Source organism: Pan paniscus, chromosome 4 (assembly GCF_029289425.2).
Source record: "Pan paniscus chromosome 4, NHGRI_mPanPan1-v2.0_pri, whole genome shotgun sequence".
In the NCBI taxonomy this organism is placed as follows: domain Eukaryota; kingdom Metazoa; phylum Chordata; class Mammalia; order Primates; family Hominidae; genus Pan; species Pan paniscus.
The window spans coordinates 128,609,801-128,630,427 of record NC_073253.2 but is presented as its reverse complement, the minus strand read 5'-3'; the positions used below and the strand labels follow the sequence as shown (position 1 = coordinate 128,630,427).

Below are 20,627 nucleotides of genomic sequence, written 5' to 3'. Positions count from 1 at the left end.
ATTTTCTGGTCTCAGGCATGGACTCAGTCCTCATTTGGGAGGTCCAGAACTGCTAGCTGGAGGTGGTGAATTCCTCCAAGAGCAACCTCAGCTAATAGGGATGGAAGTCAGTAAAAAATATCCTGGCTCCCTCCCACCTCAGTGAAGCAATTCTGCGGTGTGTTCTACACAGTCCCTCTGAGGACCCCATGGGATTGAACCCCCATTGCCCACAGCGGCAACCCACTCATGAGTGAACTCTTTGTTGGCTTTTCTCCCTTCCCAGTCTACTTCCTGTTCCTTCCAGCACTTCTTGGGATCATCTTCAAATATGCTGCTTGCCCCTAGATCCTCATCTCAGGGACTGCTTTGGGGGAGCCCAAACTAAGGCTGGGGCAAGCCTCACTCAGAAAGGATTTCATAGCAGGCAGAAAGGAAAGCTGAGGGAGAAGGCAGTCCCGTGTGGGTGTGTGTGGGTGTGTGGGTGTGGGTGTGTGTGGGTGTGTGTGTGTGGGTGTGTGTGGGTGTGTGTGTGTAAGTGGACAAGCTTCCTACAGACGAGGTGGATTGGGCCTGAAGACAGGAAGGGGGTGGGGCAGCATGAGAAAGGGCAGCTGTGTTCAGAGCATAGGGAATTTCCAGCTATGGAGGGGGCTTCCCTGAAATTCTCCAAACCTCACTGTAAGGCTTGACTTAGCCAAGGTTACCACAAAGGCAAAAACAAAATCCCCTTATTTATAACAACACAAATTTCTCTTTACCTGGAAACCAGCAAGACTCAGAGAAAACACTGAAATGACTTTCCAAACATGTGGGCAGAAACTTCTGCAGTCCAAATCACGGCGGTCCTGCCCACTCATGAAGCAGGTCCCCTGCGGGTCTCAACCTGGCAGCCCCTGCTGAGCCTCATTCAAGGCATGGACGTCAAGGTTATATGCAAGCATCCCGCCTTCTCTCTGGAAGAGTCACGCCTCTGGATTAATCAGTGCTGAAGTTCAACTGTATTCTGAGTCTCCCCATCCCAGGCTGAGTTAGAGAGGCCCTGGCAATGGGATCCGGGCCCCAGCTCAGGGCTCCTTATGGCATTCTCTCGAACCATTCTCTCGAACTCCTGACCTCAGGTAATCCACCTGCCTCGGCCTCCCAAAGTGCTAGGATTATAGGCGTGAGCCACCACGCCCGGCCTGCCACTATCATTCTCAACATCATCTTGACCATCACCCACAGGGGCACCAGGGAGGAGTGGGGTGGTCCCCAAGCCTCTGCCACACACCCCAGGGACCTTCCCTCCGAAGGAGTAAAGTATCCTGTGGACCAAGGCTAAGACTGGACCCTGCCCTTGTCTGGAGAGATCTGATTCCCTCCCTACCTGGGAGCCAGGCCCAACACACACAGTGTCAGGGCACGGAGAGTGATGAAGGGGTGCCAGCTTACATCAGGTGATGTTTAAGCAGAGGCCAAGATGAGTACACCAGGTGGAGATTTGGGTGAATAGCACTCCAGCCAGGGGGATAGTCAATGCCAGGCCCCTGGGCAGGAGCATGCCCAGTGATCAGTGCTGCTGAAGTCCCCTCGGTCCCCCCATACCCCCCACCTCTCTTGTAGTCACCTGTGTGGAATTGCTGGGCAGGTGGGCAGGGCTGACTGGGGTGAAGATAAGAAAGACATGAACCTTGGGTGTTGACACTTTCTTGCCCAAAATGATTGGAATTTTTTTTTTTTTGAGACAGAGTCTCGCTCTGTCGCCCAGGCTGGAGTGCAGTGGCGTGATCTCGGCTCACTGCAAGCTGTGCCTCCCGGGTTCATACCATTCTCCTGCCTCAGCCTCCCGAGTAGCTGGGACCACAGGCGCCCACCACCATGCCTGGCTAATTTTTTGTATTTTTGGTAGAGACGGGGTTTCACCATGTTAGCCAGGATGGTCTCAATCTCCTGACCTCGTGATCCGCCCGCCTCGGACTCCCAAAGTGCTGGGATTACAGGCGTGAGCCACCACGCCCGGCCAATGATTGGAATTTGAGAAGAATAGGAGGAAGATCAGAAAACAGGTCTCGGAGCCTGCACAGCAGACGAGGGCTGGACTACGTGAAATAGCTCATTTCAATAATGGGCTCAGTGTCACTCATGGAGAGGGCCCAGCTTCACATCTGGCCAGCAGTGTGTTGACAGCAGCTGCATCTGGGAGGTGGATTTCGGGATGATTTATTTTCTTTTTCTTTATATTTATTTGCACTTTCCAAGTGGTTCTCTGATGGGCATGTATTTCTTCTAGAATTAGACAAATGTTTGAAGCTGGAAGAGGGGAGGGAGCCTTTAGCTGAAGACATGTCCGGTGGTGTCCAAAATGCCCAGTGCTTCACACAGCTAAGTCACTCCTATCTGACCCCACAGTGAAACCAGCAGGGGGCAGGAATGTAAAAATAAAACTGGAATTTGGTAACCTATGACTTTGACACACCTTGCTAGGAAGATATCTATCCTGGAAGCCAAGGCCAGCTGTGAGGGAGGAAATCTATCCAGGGAGACTGAGCTGGAGGCTGCAGCTTTGGGGCATCTGCCTCTGGGGGCTGGAAGAAGGCAAGGAAGGAAGTTTTCCTTCCCCCACTCCACCTCAAGCCCTGTGGAATTCGGATGACAAAGGCAGGGAGTGAAGGCAGGGAGCCACCAAGAGGGCAGCCCTTGGAGATGAAGGCTCAAAAGCCTTCCCAAAAAGCGAGTTTGGACTTTGGGATCTCGAGTGATCATCTGCACAGAAGCAGAGCTCTGAGTATCAGGCCGCCTTTCCTCCAGGGTCCACGGCCCTTCCCCAGTGCTGTCGGGCACCAGAGGAGCTCAGTAATTTCAGACAAATGACTTCATGATTTAAGTTTGGGCAAAGTTCTCTCTTGCAACTCATTAAAGCACAGTTGCTCCTGGGGTAAAGAAGGATTTAAGATTCTGTTCCTGGAATCCCTTGGTTCATCTCAGGACCCCAGTGGCAAGCTTGGCCCAGGCATGGAGTGCCCTCAGTAAAGGGAAGAAATGACGAAGGAAGTTTTGAACAACATGATGTACGGTGCCACACACTTCCCCAAGGCCTTGGAGGCTCTGCCTGGGTTGTCCCACTGCCCTCTCCTGCCTGTCTTGTTTCACTCTCCACCTGACTCAGCCCCTCTAGCCCAGCCACACCAGCTTTCACCAGTCTCCAGACGTGCCCCACCATGGCTCCTGCACGCGCAGTCCTGCTCCTGGCCTGCTCTTCCCTCTGCTTCCTCCCACAACTCCTCATCCTGAACATCCCTCCCTTGGCCTCCCACCACAGGCACCCACAGTGCCCAGGACTAGAGGCTGCCCAGCATCGGGCACACAGTATGTAAATAAACACTGGTAAAAGGATGGGAGTGGCCTGGACAGTGTGGGCCCTAGCAGGGGGTGGGACCGTGGGCTCAGGGAGCTGATGCTGGAGACCTGGAGGACCCACCCCTTTCCCCCAGATGATTGACTTCTAGACCTGCACATACCTTCCTGACCAGAAGGTGTCTGTTGGGCAGTTGCCAGGGTGAAGCAGCCAGAAGTCTGCGCTCACAGGCAGCTGTGAGGATGTGAGGTGGGGCCGAGCCTGGGGAGGATGCTGCAGCACCCCACTTCCATCCCAGCAAGACCCACCTGGATGGTTTCCCCCACCTGCCAGTGTTGGAGGTGTTGTCTAGCTGCAGACCCCTGCTCACAGGGGGACGCCAGTCTGTGTAGCTCTACAGACTTGAGAAATGGGTTTGCCAGCTGGTGACCCCAAGAACTCCCAGGGCGCTCTCCATGCTTAGGCCAGCCTGGCCACTGGGGTCCTGAGACGAAACAAGAGGCTCCCAGAAAGGAATCTTGCCCAGGGCAGCAGGCAGCTCAGAAGTGGTTTACGCCCCACCAAGGTCCAGGAGGAAGGTTGGGGGGATCTGCAAGGATGGGGCGTCCTGCCCTTCTGACCCAGCCTGTCCTCACCTTCAGGTGGCCCTGCTGCAGCATGTTCTTCGGAGCCTGATTGTCCACCGGTGTTTCTGAGTACAGCCTCTTCCTGACACCATATCCACCTGCTGTGTACATCAGTTTTTCAGTATCTGGGTATAAATGCCCCCCACTCCAGGAAGTCCTGGGGGCTGCAGAAATGCTGGCTCCTGCATACCCTCCACACAAGCACACATCCATCTCCATTTACCCCAGCAGCTGGCCCCACCTCCACTTTCATTCTGTACCCCCACTTCTGGTCTATTTGCCAGGACAAAATTTCAGCCTCTTTCAGGGAGTGAGGAGCTAGACTCAGGCAAAACTATTCCTCCCCTTCCCCAAAACTTATCCTTATCCAGGCCCAGAGAAAGGAAAAACCCATCAAGTTTTGTAGGGGCACAAAGCCACTATTTTCAATGCCATGTAGCTCTACAGACTTGAGAATTGGGTTTGCCAACTGGAGGCCCCAAGAACCCCCAGGAATCAATATCCTACCAGGCAAAAGAGGGATGCAAGCAAGGTGAGGGGGTGGGAGAGAGGCATTCTTGTCAGAGCATGAAGACTCCCAGAGAGCAAATAGATCTGATTATATTGAACACAACAATTGATTTTTTTCTAAATAAACATGCAGGAGGAAATGGTAATGGACATCTGTTTCTGACAGAAATCAATTGACCCCAAATTGGAAGAAAATCTAGAAATACAAACAAGCACAAGAAAAAGTGGTTGGGCTGTCCAGGCTTATCAAGGGAGGGTATGAGGGAGGAAAAGAGGAAGGGAGGAAGAGAGAAACAGACAGACAGACTTCCCCATCATCCCTTTCCCCCCAGTAGCTTCCCTGATGATTGCTCTTCAGTAGATGTGGTTCCCATAATGTCAAGGGAGAGAGTAGCTATCATGTTATGAGCCCTTACTGGGTGCCATGCTGGTGCAAAGGCCTATATGTGCACATCTTAATCCTCATAACAACCCCTTGTGGGAGGCACTGGTATCTCTGCTTCACAGATGAGATCACTGAGGCACCCTGCCCAAGGCTACATGCCTGATGGCAGCAGAGCTAGAGCTCAAACCCAGGGGACCTCAGAGCTCATGCTCTCTAACACTTCCTTCTATTGACTCTCCAACTCTGGGATATTATCTCAGGCCCTAAACTGGCCTTGGAATTAAGGAGAAGAGCCCCAGGCTCCAGCAACCTATTGGCCTTCAACTTAGAATGGTCAGTGAGGAGCCCATGGGTATTCTCCAGGATTCAGCAAAGCCAGGCGCTGGAAGTACTCATCTCCCAGGGAGTCGGGAAGTGGGGCTGGAGGGGCTGCCCTCTCCGCTGACACTCCTGCAGTCCCAGTGTATGGGCGTTGCCCTGCGTGATGTCCATCCTAGAAGCCCGTCACCAGCAAGATAAACTGTGCCATGCTGCAATGCATCCCAGGCTTTACTTCCCCAAACACTGCACGGTTCTGATGCTGTTCAGCAAGCGCGCCTGGGATAAAACGAGCTGTGTGCTTCGGTTTTAACGTTGTAAAGCTTCTTTTTGTTTCTTGGTCATAGACTTGTGTATATGTTTGTTTTGAAGTAATCCAGCTCTCGGAGGGTGCCTAATTAACATAAGCAGGGCTTATTAGTCCTGTTAACTAAAACTCCCTAATCTAGGAGGCCAAGTATTCAAAAGCAGCCTTTAAGGTAGGATTAAGGCAAAAACCAGCAATTACAAAATGGAATTGGGGGCAGCTTTCCTAAAGCCTCTGTGGGGCTGCCGCTATATATTCCACTGAAGAATTTCCCATTCCATCTGGCAGTCACTCTAGTCTGGCTTGTAGTGGTGCTCAACAAATATTTGTCGGATGGACAGATTCCCTCCAGCATTTGCATCATGTGTAGCATGCATTCCATGTTCGATCAATATTTATGGGATGGATTGGTGAGAACACAAACAAGTCCCATCGACGACAGTTGCACCGTGCACTGCACATAGTGAATGCCTAGTGACTATTTGTGAGTGAGATGAATGGACCAGCGGCAAGAATGTTCTCTCAAGACCACGGGATAAGTCTCAAAATAATAACCTCACCTTCTCTTTCAGGTGACACGTGCACCATGGCCGGCTACGCCCGCTTGAAGAATGTCCTTCTGGCACTCCAGACCCGCCTGCAGCCACTCCAAGAGGGAGACAGCAGACAAGACCCTGCCTCCCAGAAGCGCCTCCTGGTGGAATCTCTGTTCAGGGACTTAGATGCAGATGGCAATGGCCACCTCAGCAGCTCCGAACTGGCTCAGGTGGGCATGGTGTTCAGTGAAAGTCACACGATGGAGGAATCCAGTTTTCCATTTCCCACCCCGGCCCCCTGGTGTCTAAGAGCATGTGTTCAATACCTCTGAGAACATCTCACAAACAAAACGAGGTCAGGTTCTTCCCACCAGCCACCTTTAGCCTCTATTTACAAACAAGCTTTCGGGCCCTCTCAGCTATCTGGCAAAAAACTTACTTCAGAGGGCCTGGTCTCTGATGTTTTGACTAGGAAATCAATCTTTTCTTCCTTGAGTAGGATTAGTTACTCAGCAGAAAAGTTACAAGGAAGCAGTGCTTGGTTTCCATTGAACACCATTGGAGCTATAACCTGGAAGTCCCCAAGTCTTCTACCTTAGGACATCACTGCTCCTTAGTATCCAAAGATCAAGAACCCAAACCTCGGACTGCTTGTTTGCAGAAAGCCCTGTGTCTACCCGTCAACCCCCACCAAGCCCTGCTCTCATTTGGGAAAACACTTGCATTACACCCTGAGGTTTGCCTCCCTCCCCTGAGACTGCAGTGTTCAACACAGCACACATGTCCTTTGTCGAGCTACAAGGTGGTGCAGGGGTAGTTAGTGTCTGCAGCATAGAAAGCAAGGAAAGAGTGACCTCACTCACTGGGGCCACAGCCACTGCCAGTTGCAGGGAGGAGCCTGTAGGGTCCTGATGGTAGAAAAGCTGGGGTGGGCTGGAGGGGCCTGCATTCCTACTTCTGCTTACAGGTTTGTTTCTAAGGGTGTGTAGCCCTAGAGCCGCACCAGGCAGGTGCAAGATCTGCAAGGAGAGTGAGATCAGCCTCCCCGAGTTGGGTGGCGGGGGGCGGTGGGCAGCCTTTTTCTTGTGACCACAGACTGTCCACCGAGTGGATGGATAATAAAGACAGGTCCCCACCTTTGATGCCAATTTAAAGATATCTTAAACATGGCACAGGGACCTTCTCAAGGCTGTGGCCCGGTCATTGGGAAGAAGTGGGGTGGGGAGTGCCCTAACATTCATTGAGCCATGTGCTTGACATTGAGCTAGGCCCTTGACCTATAATTAATAAACACAGAAGAGTTCGTTGTTATGTAGGATAGTGGCAAAGAATGCAGACTTTAGAGTCAAACTGCCTAAGGTCAAGTGCTGCCTCCAGCATGTATGAGCTAGTGGACCTTGGGAGACAATGTCGTTTCGCTGTGCCTCTGTGTTCAGCTGTGAACCTCACAGGGTCATCATGAGGGTTAAATGAGCTAAGATAGTGAATGGCTTAGAGTGGTACCTGGCATGTGGTATGTTTCTTTTTTAGACATGGTCTCGCTCTGTCACCCAGACTGGAGTGCAGTAGCGCAATCTTGGCTCATGGCAGCCTCTGCCTCCCAGGCTGAAGCCATTCTTCTGCCTCAGCCTCCCAAGTAGCTGGAATTACAGGCTTACACCACCACACCCAGCTAATTTTTGCATTTTTAGTAGAGATATGGTTTCACCATTTTGCCAGGCTGGTCTCAAACTCCTGACCTCAGGTGATCCGCCCACCTTGGCCTCTCAAAGTGCTGGGATTACAGATGTAAGCCACTGTGCCTGGCCACATGGTGTGTTTCAATAGAGAGGTCATCAGTATTGTTGCCATCATCATCATTTTTATTATTATTATTTCCTCCTTAAATCTTTCAACCATCCTCTGCTGTAAGGAGGGAACGACTATTATTCCACTTCACAGATATTTTCAGATGAGGATACTGAGGCTCTAAGAAATCAGACAACTTGCCTGAGTTGTTCACTGCCTGGGACATGATGGAACTGAGATGAAACCCTGGCAGGCTGACTTGCATGCACCTGCTCTCCTCAGGGCACTTGGAATCTCCCTGGAGAGAATGGCTCCCACGAAGAGGCACCACATGGTTCCTTCAAGGTCTGTAGGGACAGCAAGTATCCCCAGAACCCTAGTAAGGAGTAGCCACCAGAAGCTTTGGAACGTAGGCCCTCCGTCCCAGCCAGTCCTGAGCCTGCTTCCAGGAAGCACATTGGGAATCTCAGATGACTCTGCTCTGTTCACCCATACCTGAGTGGCTCGCGCAAGCCCATTCAAGGCCTGCATCCCAGGAGGCTTGCTGCCCATTGCCCCCGGGGCAACCACCCTGCCAGCATGTGACCACCTCCATCAGCACTAGGCCCCAACTCTGGCTAAGACCCTGAGGGGCAGGGCCAGGGACCTGCAGGTGACTCAGGCTGCTCTGGGAAAATCCCAGGTCCTGATAGTTACAGCTACTTGCAGGAAGAACCACCTGGCAATTCCTCAAACTACCGAGCAGGGAGCACCAAGGGCAGGTGGCATCAGCTTGTCTTGAACAGAAGCTGCTATGAGCTCTTGGTATCCAGGCCCACACGGCTCCAGGTAAACAGAGCCTTACCAGGCACTTCATTCTAACCTGGCAGATATGTGGCTTGAGGCACCTGAAGCCATTAACAAGCATGGTAATTGGACAATGATTTCCTCTTTAAAATTTAATATAGTTAAAGTCCATTTCATAAATCTGCCAAGCAGAGCCCGGCTAAAGTGGGCCTTTCCTTGACACTGAATCAAAGGTGCTGGGGAAGAACTTGTCAGTCCTATGAAAAGTTCATCAATTTCCAATGCAGAAATAGACAAAGGGAAATTTCCATCTTTGGAAGATTGATCTCAGGCGTTATGGTTGATCTCCCTTTTATTGAACACTCTTACTTGCTTAGTGAAGGGTCATTTTTTTAACATTATCACATTAAATTGCCTTTAATACAGCAGACCAAGCTGAGGATGTTAAATAAAGAGAAAATGCCTCTGCCCCCCTCCCCCCACACCAAAATAAAATAAAATCATTTTCTTTCTTCTGAGATTTCCTTCTGAGCATTTTCCCTGCAAGACCTTCAGTTCCGAGCACACTGGCTTCTGGCTGTAGCTCCAGCTTAGTGAGGGTGCCTGGAATTTCTACCCTTAGTTACCTTGGGACGTGTGGCTGATCATGCTGGGCAGCCTCTGTGTCCTATGGCTCAGACCACAACCAGAGAGGAGTTTATGAGAGCTTATGTCTGTAGCCTCCGTGCCAGAGTCACAAGGGTGGACATCTGTGTCCTGGGCAGGACAAGGCAGGCAGGGGGGAAGCTCAGGTCTAGGTGGATAGAACGGAGGGGTCTGGGAGTGTGCTGTGTCCAGGCAGCACTGCCTGCCATGGGTAAGGGCTGATGGGTGGGTGCATGATGCAGCAGTGACCTCCAGCTCTATGCAGCTGGAAGCTGGCAGACCTCTGTCCCCACACTGAGTTCAGCCACTGTTTGCTGGGTTTATCTGATGGGGTCTTTTCTCTCCTGTCTCCCCGTCTATAGCACACAGCAGTAGAGCAGGTGGCCTCAAGGATTCCCATCTTAGACTGTCTGGGTCTGTCTGCCTAGACAAGGAAAAGACACACCTGAGCTCTAGTCTAGAGTCTGCCCCAAGCACTGTGTGAACCTGGGGAAGCCACTTCCCCTCTCTGAACCCCAGTTTTCTCATCCATAAAATGAAGGAGTCAGACAAGACAAAATCAAAGAGCTTCAGGTACCCCTCAAGGCCCACTGAGCTGTCCCTGAATTCCCTCTTGGCCTGAGTCATTTTCATCAATGCCTATGACTCTAAACTCACCTGATTCTGGCCTTGTTCTCCTCCTCACCCCACAGCATGTGCTGAAGAAGCAGGACCTGGATGAAGACTTACTTGGTTGCTCACCAGGTGACCTCCTCCGATTTGACGACTACAACAGTGACAGCTCCCTGACCCTCCGCGAGTTCTACATGGCCTTCCGTAAGTTGGGTCCCAGTGGGAAAAGGGCTTATTTCTGCAGGTGCTCCTGCACCAAAATGCTGTTGGGTGCCTGGAGTCTGTCCTCAGTTGTCTCCCAGGTTGGTTTCTTATACAGAGGAAAGCTGGTGAATTTGTTCTGCAACAAGCCTGAGCTTTAAGAAAAGACTAAACGGAGAGTGGATGGGGCCAGAGAGGGCTTGCCCTGTTCCTTTTGAATAAAGATTTTTCTTGCTCTTTGAGGGGCCCAGGACTGTAATTGAAGCATAGCTGTGAGGGCACTGTGAACACCCTTTGGGGGTTCTATGACTGAAGGAGAAGGAAGCAGATTTTAGGGCTATCCTCAGGCTAGGGCCTGGCCATGTGGGGAGCCCTACCTGGAGAAAAACACCCTGCAGGAGAGCCTGGAGGCTTGGCCATGCAGCGGCAGGGAGCAGTGACTACCCAAGGACAATGGAGAGTGAGGGTCCAATGTGAAGAGAGGCAGGGGATCCCTGGAGAAGAAGGGAAAGTGGGTGCTGTTTGAAAACAGAGGAGGTACTCTGAGTGCCCCTCCAAAGAGTGCCTCATGCATATGCAAGTGGATGGGATGCCTTCAGGACCTGTATCTTTTACTTGAGGTGATCTTCCAAGAGATTACATTAACCAGAGGTGGTGCTGGGACAGGACTTACAAGAAATGCAAGATACAAGAGCCATTCGTAGCTCCAGGCAGGGGTCAGCAGAGAGGAGAGGAAAGGGCGGTGCTGGGCCCACGCTGGAGACTAGAGGGGACATCCTTGGCCCAAAAGAGATGAAGCCCCTTACATTAGAAGATGTTCAAGCTCTGCTTAAAGTGGGCAATGCATATACCCTTGGGTGTGACCTGCCAGCTCACAGTTCCTAAGTGCAAGCCCTGGCATTCAAGAGGTGGGTGCAAGCCCACCCCACCCCCAGGGGCACTGAGTACCCTGAGCCACAGAGCCTGGTATCCCCCCTCAACCCCAGCCTTTACCTGGACTCCTGTTTTCCAGCAAAGTATTCCTGCTTCAGAGTGACATCTCTTTGGGCTGTTGCTATTCCATACCTTCACAAGGCCTGAAGAGGGATCCTTGTGATTTGTTGGCAAGAAGGGCTCTTGTGGCAAATAGAGAGGTACTTGGATGACATAAGAGGAGAGAAGCAAGCATGATTCTTCCCTATGGGCAGTGTCCATGAGCTTGACGTGGTTGCAGGGGCCTTTCCAGTTCATATCATCCTTAGTACCAAAGTCCACCCCAGGTTCCAGAGCTTTGCTTGATTTACTGTGACTGTGCAGGGTCCCCGTCATCCTCCTCCCCGCCCACTAGTCAAACACATACCTGCCTATGTTGGTTCATAATAAGGTGAGAGTGACTGGTAGGCTTATCCTGCTGCGGAGGTGTTCGTCTTGTGGGCCAAAGAGATTATTTCCAGAAATGCATTTGGAATGTGTGGAAGTATCCACAACTCCCCACACCTGGTTCATGAGAGCTCATTGTTAAATTTTCAGGAATTTTACAAGCAAACAGTTAGACACTTGGTCGCTTTAAATTGGCCACGTTGGGAATATTTACATCATAGAAATTCACGCCACACATATGCTACCAAAAAGGGGAAGGGGGGACATTTTTTCTTCTCTAGGGAGCCGGTTGTTAAACATTGACCTGCATGTCACTGAACAAGACCCTCTCTCCTGCCCTCGGAGTCCACTTCTGGCAATATCTTCCCCACCCGCCTCCCCTCACTGAGACTCCTTGATGATTCCATGGAACATGAACAACAGTAGGCTCGAGCAGCTAGGGCAGGTTACAGGAACAGCAGCTCTCTGAGTCAGGAAAGCAGCAACATGTTCTCTGGGGATAGTTCCAAGACATTCCCAAAAACACTCTCTGAGCCTAGACCCCTCTGCCAAAGGAGTTATGAAGGAAAAGCTCAGTGCATTTTTAGAGCCAGAGGCCAAGACTGGACTTCAGGGATTTGTGGGGCATACCAGGCATCATTACTTAATGTCCCAGATGCCGTCATCAAGCAGATTATAGCACTGCTTGGGCACCATCTTGGTGCCTGGTACCATAGCAGCCTCTGCTTTATGAGCACAGTTCCCATGAATGGGTCTGGGGCCAAACAGCAAGCTCTTGGCTTTGCTCTCAAGGAAATGGAAGCATCCCTATTGCCTATGATGAAAGAGAAGGCCTCTCCAGCTTCCCTAGTAAGGTCATTGTAAACATGAGCTACCCTGGAAAGGGAAGGACGTCATTACCTGACCTCCAGCCACATGTCTCATACAGAGCAATGTGGTGTCAGCTCCCTTCGTTCCTGGATTGTTATTTGGAAAGCTTTATAATCATCATTTTTAAAGCAAATTAGATTCTGCTGTCGCCTTGGACTTGTTTTGAACCAGACAGCCAAACCATTCATCACAGCCCAGCCCAAATAATAGATATGCAATAAAACGTAAACTCACAGCCATTAAGGAAGCCACAAAATGAGTTAACCCCCACTATAAAGGCTTGACATGCAGCCACTTGGAGCATATGGGGATCAATGGTTTTTCAAAGTCACAGGAACTCTAAACTAAATTCCCATAGCTCTGGTAATAGATTTATGGTTCAGCGAATTTTAAATAGGTAATTGAAATGAGACATATAGGTACAAGTTATTACCCAGCAATCGATGGGCATTAAAGAAATCTCACTAAAACCCAGAAAGTAATATCTCAAACATTTCAGCAACAACATTCTGGATTTAATTTTAAAAACTAGAGCTGATGGGCTGGCAGAGGTTGAGGCATTAGCATTTTATTTTCTAGTCTCTATTTTGCTGGCGTCCTTGGGTATAAGGCAGGGTGAGGTCTGTGGGGTGACTCCAGCTCAGTAGCCTACCGATGAGGAGTCAATCGCTTTACTAAAGGATGATGGGTTTGGGGCTGTTGTACCCAGAGAAGGAAGTTGTATTTATCAGTTTTTGAGGTTTGTGGGGGTGGTCTCCTGAATCATGTCTTCCCATGCAGCTGGCCTGGCCCTGGCTGGGCCATGCTTGCCACAGTCTGCAGCTGGTGGGGGGTGATGCTAGGAGTCCCACAGCTGGTGGCTGTCTGTGCTGAGCTGGTTCGTGATGGGGCTGTACCCCCTTCCTGGCTCTGAGGAACAGGTGACTCTCCTCCAGGGTGGCAGGCAGTACCTAGTCATGGGAGTCAGTTAAGTCTCTTTCTGATTGTCAGATGGAGCCAAGGCTCCCAATTGCCTCTCTCTGTACAGGGACAGGAATGAAATATGAGGGTGCCCCCGCTTCCTCCTTTTGTCAACTAAAAGTTCTCTTTGCATTGTTTTGGCTTCCCAAACCACAGGCCGATCTAGGAACTAAAGGCTCAGTGTCCTTCTCCAGCAGTGCCCTCTGCCTCTCCTTCCCCACGCCACCCCCCACCACCCCAACAAGGAGTAGTGCCACCTGTCCCTGCCATGGCAGAGACCCAGGCTCCAGGGTCACCATAAGCAAGGTGTGTGCTGGCCCTGTCTGTTCATCACAGTAAATTAACCTCAAAGTTGCTCATCTAAAAGGCTTCTCGATAATGCATGGTTTTTGCACTGTTCTGAGTGCTCAGGTTGGGATCAGGGGAAAACACGTTGCTAAAACAAGGATTTTTCTCACTTCAAATTCATTGCAAGTTTCTTCTGCTTTTTAGAAAATAGTTGTCCTTTTAATTACTCCTATGAGGTCAAAGCCCACGAATGTGTTGGATGCATGGGAAGGTTTTGAGCAGCTAGCAGATAAAGGGCTTCACGTGTTCAGGTCCGGTGACCACACAGGCAGAGTGTCAGGAGGACCTGGGGTGCTGAATGTAGGGGAGCCAGACACCCTTCCTCACCTCTGACATGTGTAAGCTCCAGGCAAGCAGAAAGGAAAACAGTGTTTTCATCTACAGCACTACCACTACAGCCAGGGCAACTCTATGAAACAGGTGATATGGTCATCTGGTGAATTTGCATCTGTTTTTTCACCATCTCTGTTGCAAAGTGAAGGGATGGTGCAGTTTCGTTTACCACACCACTATCCTTTGGAACTAATAGTGCCTGGCCCCATACCAGACTTCCACACACGCTATCTCAGCCAATCCTCACACCCACCCTGTGTTGAGCAGGATGGTAAAATAAGCAACCGCAAGCATCCTCACTACCCAGATCTATCTGGCTCTTTATCTAGGTAGGGTGAGTTCAGACAAGGAGCTTAGATGGCAAGGATACTGCTTTGTTCTACTCCATTTCATTCCTGAGTTTTGGATAGTAAGTAACAAGATTTTAAATAGCATGGGGTTCATCAAAAATTTTATCTGAATTTACTTGGCTCTTGAATTTGGAGAGCAAGCAATGCCTATGGGCTGGTCTCAGTTTTGGCTGAGGCCAAGACCATGGGTGCCAGTGACTCCCCCTACCCCAAAGGAAGACACTGGTTTTCCCACACAGGATTTGCAAATAAAGTGGCTGAAGAACTGATTCACTGCCCTTGGTCCCTCATTTTCTCAAGGGCACAAAACAGTTAAAGCTGGAGTGGCCAAGGGAGGAATTGAAAATTGGAAGACAGGGCCGGGCACAGTGGCTCACGCCTGTAATCCCAGCACTTTGGGAGGCCGAGGCAGGCAGATCATGAGGTCAGGAGATCCAGACCATCCTGGCTAACATGGTGAAACCCCATCTCTACTAAAAATACAAAAACTTAGCCGGGCTTGGTGGTGGGCGCCTGTAGTCTCAGCTACTCGGGAGGCTGAGGCAGGAGAATGGCGTGAACCCAGGAGGCGGAGTTTGCAGTGAGTGGAGATCGCACCACTGCACTCCAACCTGGGCAACAGAGCGAGACTCCATCTCAAAAAAAAGAAAAAGAAAATTGGAAGACAGAAGGTGTGAGTCTCACCACCTCCTCCCAGAGATAGAGGTGGGGGTGCTGTCCTGACTTCAAGTGTATAGAGAGGGCTTCAAGAAGCCCACTGCCACGTGAGCTTGCCAAGTCTCCTGAGGCCAGCGCTGGAGGACGGGGTTCACAGTCAGTGTTCCGTTTGAATGACTTTGCTTGTCAATATCGCCATAGTTAGTAATAGGCTCTTAGTACTCCAGTTGTATAAAGTGATACCCAGCATTTAACATGTGTCAGCACTGTACACTATGTCCAGTTTCACAGATGAAGAAACTGAAACTCAGAGAAGTAGCTAACCCAAGATCACATAGTCAGCAGGTAGCAGAGTCAGGATTTAGTGGGCGTGTCTGATTCTAGAACTTTCTCATGCATTTAAACAAACTTTGCAACACATCTGCATTCTCCATTGAAGAGAATCTCACTGTCCTCACAGTGATTTCTCTAAACTTCAAGCCCCAACTCAATGGTCTTCTCCTCCAGGAGGTCTTTCTCAATTTCTCTTTCCTCCACCAAGCCCCACACACCTTCCTCTGTGTGCCCACAGCCCTGGGTTAACAAGGCTGTGGCCTGATTATTAAGAGTGTGGACTCCAGAGTCCAAGCTAGACCTGGTTTTGAATCTTTATTCTGCGACTGACTAACTGTGTGACTTTGGACAGTTCCCTACCAGAGGTTAAACTGGGCTTTAATTTTCCCGTCTGTAAAATGGGAATAACAACCATGCACAGAGTTATTCAGGACTAAAGGAGCTACTTAATGTAAAGTGATTAGTAGCATGAGACTTTGCCTATAGTAAATATTAGGCAAACATTAACCAGGTCAATGATGGTGGCGGTGAGGGTGATGATGAAGATTTCTGTGTGTGCCCCATCACCCTGTGCCATGCCATTGTTATCCTTCCCCCTCAGGGACCACAGGCTCCCTGAGGATAGAGGCTGCTTCACCCATCCTGCACTCCTGCTCAGCATGGGGTATGGCACCCAGGAAGGCCTTGGTCAGAGTTGCTCATTGAGGGCATGAAGGACATGGAGAAATACATCGGGCAAGGAGAGGAGTCCAGACATGCAGCTGTGGCCAGCGATCCCAGAGGGTCTCTGCATGCCTCCAGGCGGCCTTGAGAAAACAGGGGCAGAGGAAGTGCCTTGTTGGGGCCCCACAGCTGCAGCCCTTGGTAGAGAAGCATCAGCCTGGCTGGAGCAGGCCAGCTGGACATCCCCAGCCTGGACATCCCTAATCACTGGATGAGCAACTGGGTGTGAGGGAAGCCCTTGCTTCTCACATGGGCTAATGATGCCTTATTGAAGATGAAAGTAACTCACACTAGAAAGCTCTCATCCTGACCAGAGGGCCGCTAACTGGCCATTCAACTCTCCTCAGAGTAAGTGCTCTGGTCGGCTGGCAGGCTGCGTAATTACCTTTACCTCCGGCAGCCACGTATGCAGAGGAGGGCTCTCGCTTAGCCCGCTCCTCAGCCCTGCGTGCCTGCTGGCCTACAGCCACATCCCTCGTGATGCAGCAGACCCTGGCTTCAGCAGCCCAAGACCAGCAGCCCCACCCGGCCCAACTCCTGCCACCTCACCTGGAGGTCAGCTTTGCTGGCTGTGCAAATCTGCATACCTTCTAAATAATTTATAGGCATAGAATATGGGTTTGTATTTCCATGCTGGGCCCTGGCAGGCTGGCAAGGCAGCCCTCTGGAGCAAAACCATCAGCCACAAATACCCAAGCTCCCCACTGCAGGTGAGGACAAACGCGGAAGGAAGACCACCGTGGGAAGGCCAGCAGGTCCGCCCTGAAGCTGCTGTAGGCTGAGGCTCTCTGAAAGCAGGGTGAGCTCCTGGCAGGGAGGGACAGGCCCGGTCTCATCTCCCATCTGTACACTTGGCGTGGAGTGGCATGGAAGAGGCAGGCCACCAACCTGAGCCTTTCAGAGGAACCTGACCAGGGCAGGGAGAGCAGCACAGGGAAAGGGTGAGGAATTGAGGTTGGGAAGCATAAAAGGAGGAAAACCATGAAAGATGAGGTGGTGTTAGGTCAGCAAACGCACACATAGCTCACTCTTGGGGAAGCACTGGGCAGAGACTCAGCTGTGAGCAAGACCACAGCAGGCCCTGCCCATGGGGAGCTTGCCACCTGGGTAGAGAGGCAGGGGGTAGAGAGGCAGAAAGATGACCCAATAAACAAAGTAGGAGCTGAGAGAGAGCGTCCTGGGTGCAGGAGGACCAACTGTCCCGAGAGGTCAGGAAGGGACATTGGAGTGGATACCTGAATGCCGAGCTAGAGATAACTAGGCAGAGGGTGAGGAAAAAGGTGTCCCAGGCAGGTGAGGGGAGCCTGTGATCCCAAGGGACAAGGGGCTTGACTGAGGGAGGAGGCAATACCCAGGGTAGAAAGGCCACCACCACAGTTAGGGCCCCGGAGGCAGAACTCAGACTCAGAGGCCAGGGCTTGGAGAAGGCCAGCTTAGCCCGGCTGTGAGGGGGACCCTCCCCAGCCTCTCCAGAGTTGCCCAGTGAGTGGTGAGTCCCCATCACTGCAGGTATGCCAGCCTGCAAGCCGCTGGAGAGGCGACTGAGTATCAGCTGGAGAGCTGGACTTGGCCTTTGAAGGCCTCCGGTGATGACTGTTGGGACAGACATGCAAGCAGAGCTGTTATTTAAGACCTCCTAGGACCTAAAGCTGTTATCTAAGACCTCCTGATGTTCTGGGTTCTGGACTCTGTCCTTTTTGGCTCTCCCTTGCTATATAAAGACAGAAACACAGCTGAGTGCATGCATCTGTCTCCACCTGCCCCTGCTGTGCAGGGAAAGTTGTCAGGAGCCCCTTGGCAAGAGTCTGATGAGTGACTCATCTGCATGAGGAACAGGGGTGGCAGGAATGGGGCCCCCATCTGTGCACTGGGGTTCTGGGTGGAACAATCTCTGTCCCCCATTACACCACAGAGGGCTCAATTCTGAAACAGAACTGATGATTGCTGGCCAGTGCACCCTGCACCAGTTCCTTCTTCTCCCACACTTGGAAGTTTCAAACCCAGACTGCCCCTTTCCCATCTCAATGGTTTACTTCTAACAGCTGCATGGTGGGACCGGGCACTTTCTAGTCATTGTCTGGAGCTGAGTCTTCAAGCACTTTCCATTTTTAAAGATCCCAGCTGGAAGTTGTCAATGGCCTCCGTGCAGAGCAATTGAATAGCAGAAAATGAACTAATTACAGGTTGTTATTGAAAATCTATTATATACAAATTGCAAAGAAAACTCATTAAAATATGAAGCTTTGGTGATTTTTTTAAACCCTCCTCTTGGAGGGAGAGGCAGGAGCGGGGTGGCTGGAAACCTTGTCCTTCACTATTCCTGGGGTAAGAACTCCCCCAGGAGCTGCAGAACAGTCTCATGTTCATCTGTCACACAGCCCAGCCTGACATCATAAAGCTCGAAATTTTGCATGCAGGAGAGAGCTCTCTGAATGTTAGTAAATACTCAAAAATGGCTGCAGAGGAAACAAAGAATTTCATTACAAAGATATAAAATGAGAAAAATTTAAATGTCAGCTTTTTACTAGGATAGCACCGTATGGTCCTCATAAATCTCCATGTTTTTGCAAAGCTTTTGTGAGGACTTCAACCTGCAATTAAGCACTGAAGGTCACATTCCCGATTTCTTAGCTTGCTCCCTTGGATTGGAATGTTGACGGGCTTAGGATGTGAATGCCTGAGCCTTCCAGAGCTCACATCTCAAGGGAGATCTTTGCATGGCCGAGGCTACCTCCCAGGCTCCAGGCAGGAGCCCAGAAACCAACCTGAGGGTAACAGGGAGTGCCCCCAAGCCCGCTGCCTCCTTGGCCTGCCAGCACTGCCCTTGTCTCAGCGTGGGTGTGGGTGGTGTGAGCTCTGAGGTACCTAGTGATAACCAGGTGTACTGAGGTGTGGAGAAGACCCACCTTGACATGTTTCTGAAAGGTAAACCTTGCCTGAGGTTGTACCAGCCTAGGAAGGATGCTTAGGGCACAATCACCAGTTCTCTAGCTTGTTGCTCTTTCCTTCCTCTCTGGTCACCTGTTCTCAGGCTCCATGACAGTGCCCTGCAAAACCCCACCACCACTATTACAAGGCCCAGCTTGTGGGCTGCACGGGAACAAGCTGTGTCCTGGGGTTAGGGAGTGGTGGGGATGTAAGAGGAACTCCACTCACATGGGACATAGTGACTGACTGGGTGAAGAGCTGTGGGCCACACTCAGGGCCAGGGCACTCAGAAGCCTTGGCACCAAAGTGGCCCCTGATAGGAGCTGGCTGGAGAGCCAGACCCTGGGGACAGACAGTCCCTGGCTAGGCAGAGAGAGGCATTGGACACCTGAGCTACTACTGCCTGCCTGAAGCAGCAGATGAGGAGTGAGCTGGAAACCCCCAGAAGATAAGCCAGTGCCCCATCTGAGATTTTCTCAGCATCAGCAATACTGATCCCTACTTATCGTGGCCCTTCCTGAGCAGCTCTTTAGCCCCAAAGGCTAAGGAGCACCTCTTCTAGCCCAGAGGCCAGCCATTCCCCACACCCTCACTCTGGGTTGAGGACCGAGGCAGGCTGAGAGCAGGAGAGTCGCCAGGTGGTTGAAATATAGTCAGAGGCCACAGGACTAATGAGTGTATGCAAAGACGGCAGCAGGGCTAGACCATAACAAATGCAGGAGGCACAAAAGGCCAAAGGGAAAGTAGGGGTGACCTGGAAGATCTGGCAGGGTGGTTATGGCCCAAGGCTCTTGCTCCAGCGGGAGGACAAGACCAGCAGAGCAGGGAAGAGGAGCCTAGCACTTTCCATGTGGTGGGCATTCAGCCTGGCACAGAGTAGGTGCTTGACAAACATTTGTCACCAGGATTAAAGACCATGGTGGACTTTTTAAAAGTTGTAGTAAAGAGAAAATGTTCAGAGCTGTTGTGGCAGTTCCCAGAGAGAATGAAGAACAGACCTGAGGGTTCCCCTTGATGGTGGAATCATCCTGTTGCCCACATGTGGCACGCGCCGGGTGAGCAGCTCACCATGGTTCCACACGGTGGTCTGTGAGCTGGTGGCTGAGGGGCAGAGAGGGGACATGGAACCTGCAGTCACCCCTCGGTTTGGCACCATGCTCCCGTTTACTCACTGCTGTCCTGGTGGGACTCCTGTTTCCCCCAAAGCTGGCCTTCCATGGGACAGTGCCAAGCCACCCTAGCACCCTTCATAACAGAGCATCTGTTCTTACCAAATGCCTCCCAGAGGCTCCCTGGATACCATAAGGAGGCCCGAGGTAAGAGGTAGAGTGGGATTAAAATGTGCCCTGCAGTAAAGTGTTCGTACCCAAGTCTTATCTGATTTCCCTTTTTCGAAGACCTGTGAAGTCAGGATGGCAGAGCCTGTGGAAGTTGATCTTTCTGGGTATTTATTTGTGTTCTTGATAAGTGGGAAGAGAAAGGTCATCACAAGTGCAGCCTGGAAATAAACCAATGGGAGATCTTCCCCGTGGATGGAGGAGCAGATGTTCTGAGTCTATGTAGAAGGGGGCACACGTAACAGCCATATGTTCAGAGCCCCGAGTTCTCATTTAGCTCACACAGGATTTGGTGGGGTTCTGGAGGTCCCAGGTTTTTGCCTTTACATGTGAAGGCTGATAGCATCTTTGGACCCTTGGGATCCTGATTTTGACTGGGACAAGCGAACGCTTGTAACT

At 51.1% G+C, this 20,627-nt stretch overlaps 1 protein-coding gene across 1 annotated transcript in view; it reads left to right on the top strand.

Moving 5' to 3' along the window:
- Nucleotides 1-20,627, top strand: part of FSTL4 (follistatin like 4) — a 410,518-nt gene that overhangs the window by 281,462 nt on the left and 108,429 nt on the right. Inside the window, exons 5-6 of the mRNA XM_003829286.4 lie at nt 6,035-6,228; nt 9,910-10,033. Coding sequence (XP_003829334.3) covers nt 6,035-6,228; nt 9,910-10,033 — 318 coding nt within the window. The remainder of the gene's footprint in view (nt 1-6,034; nt 6,229-9,909; nt 10,034-20,627) is intronic.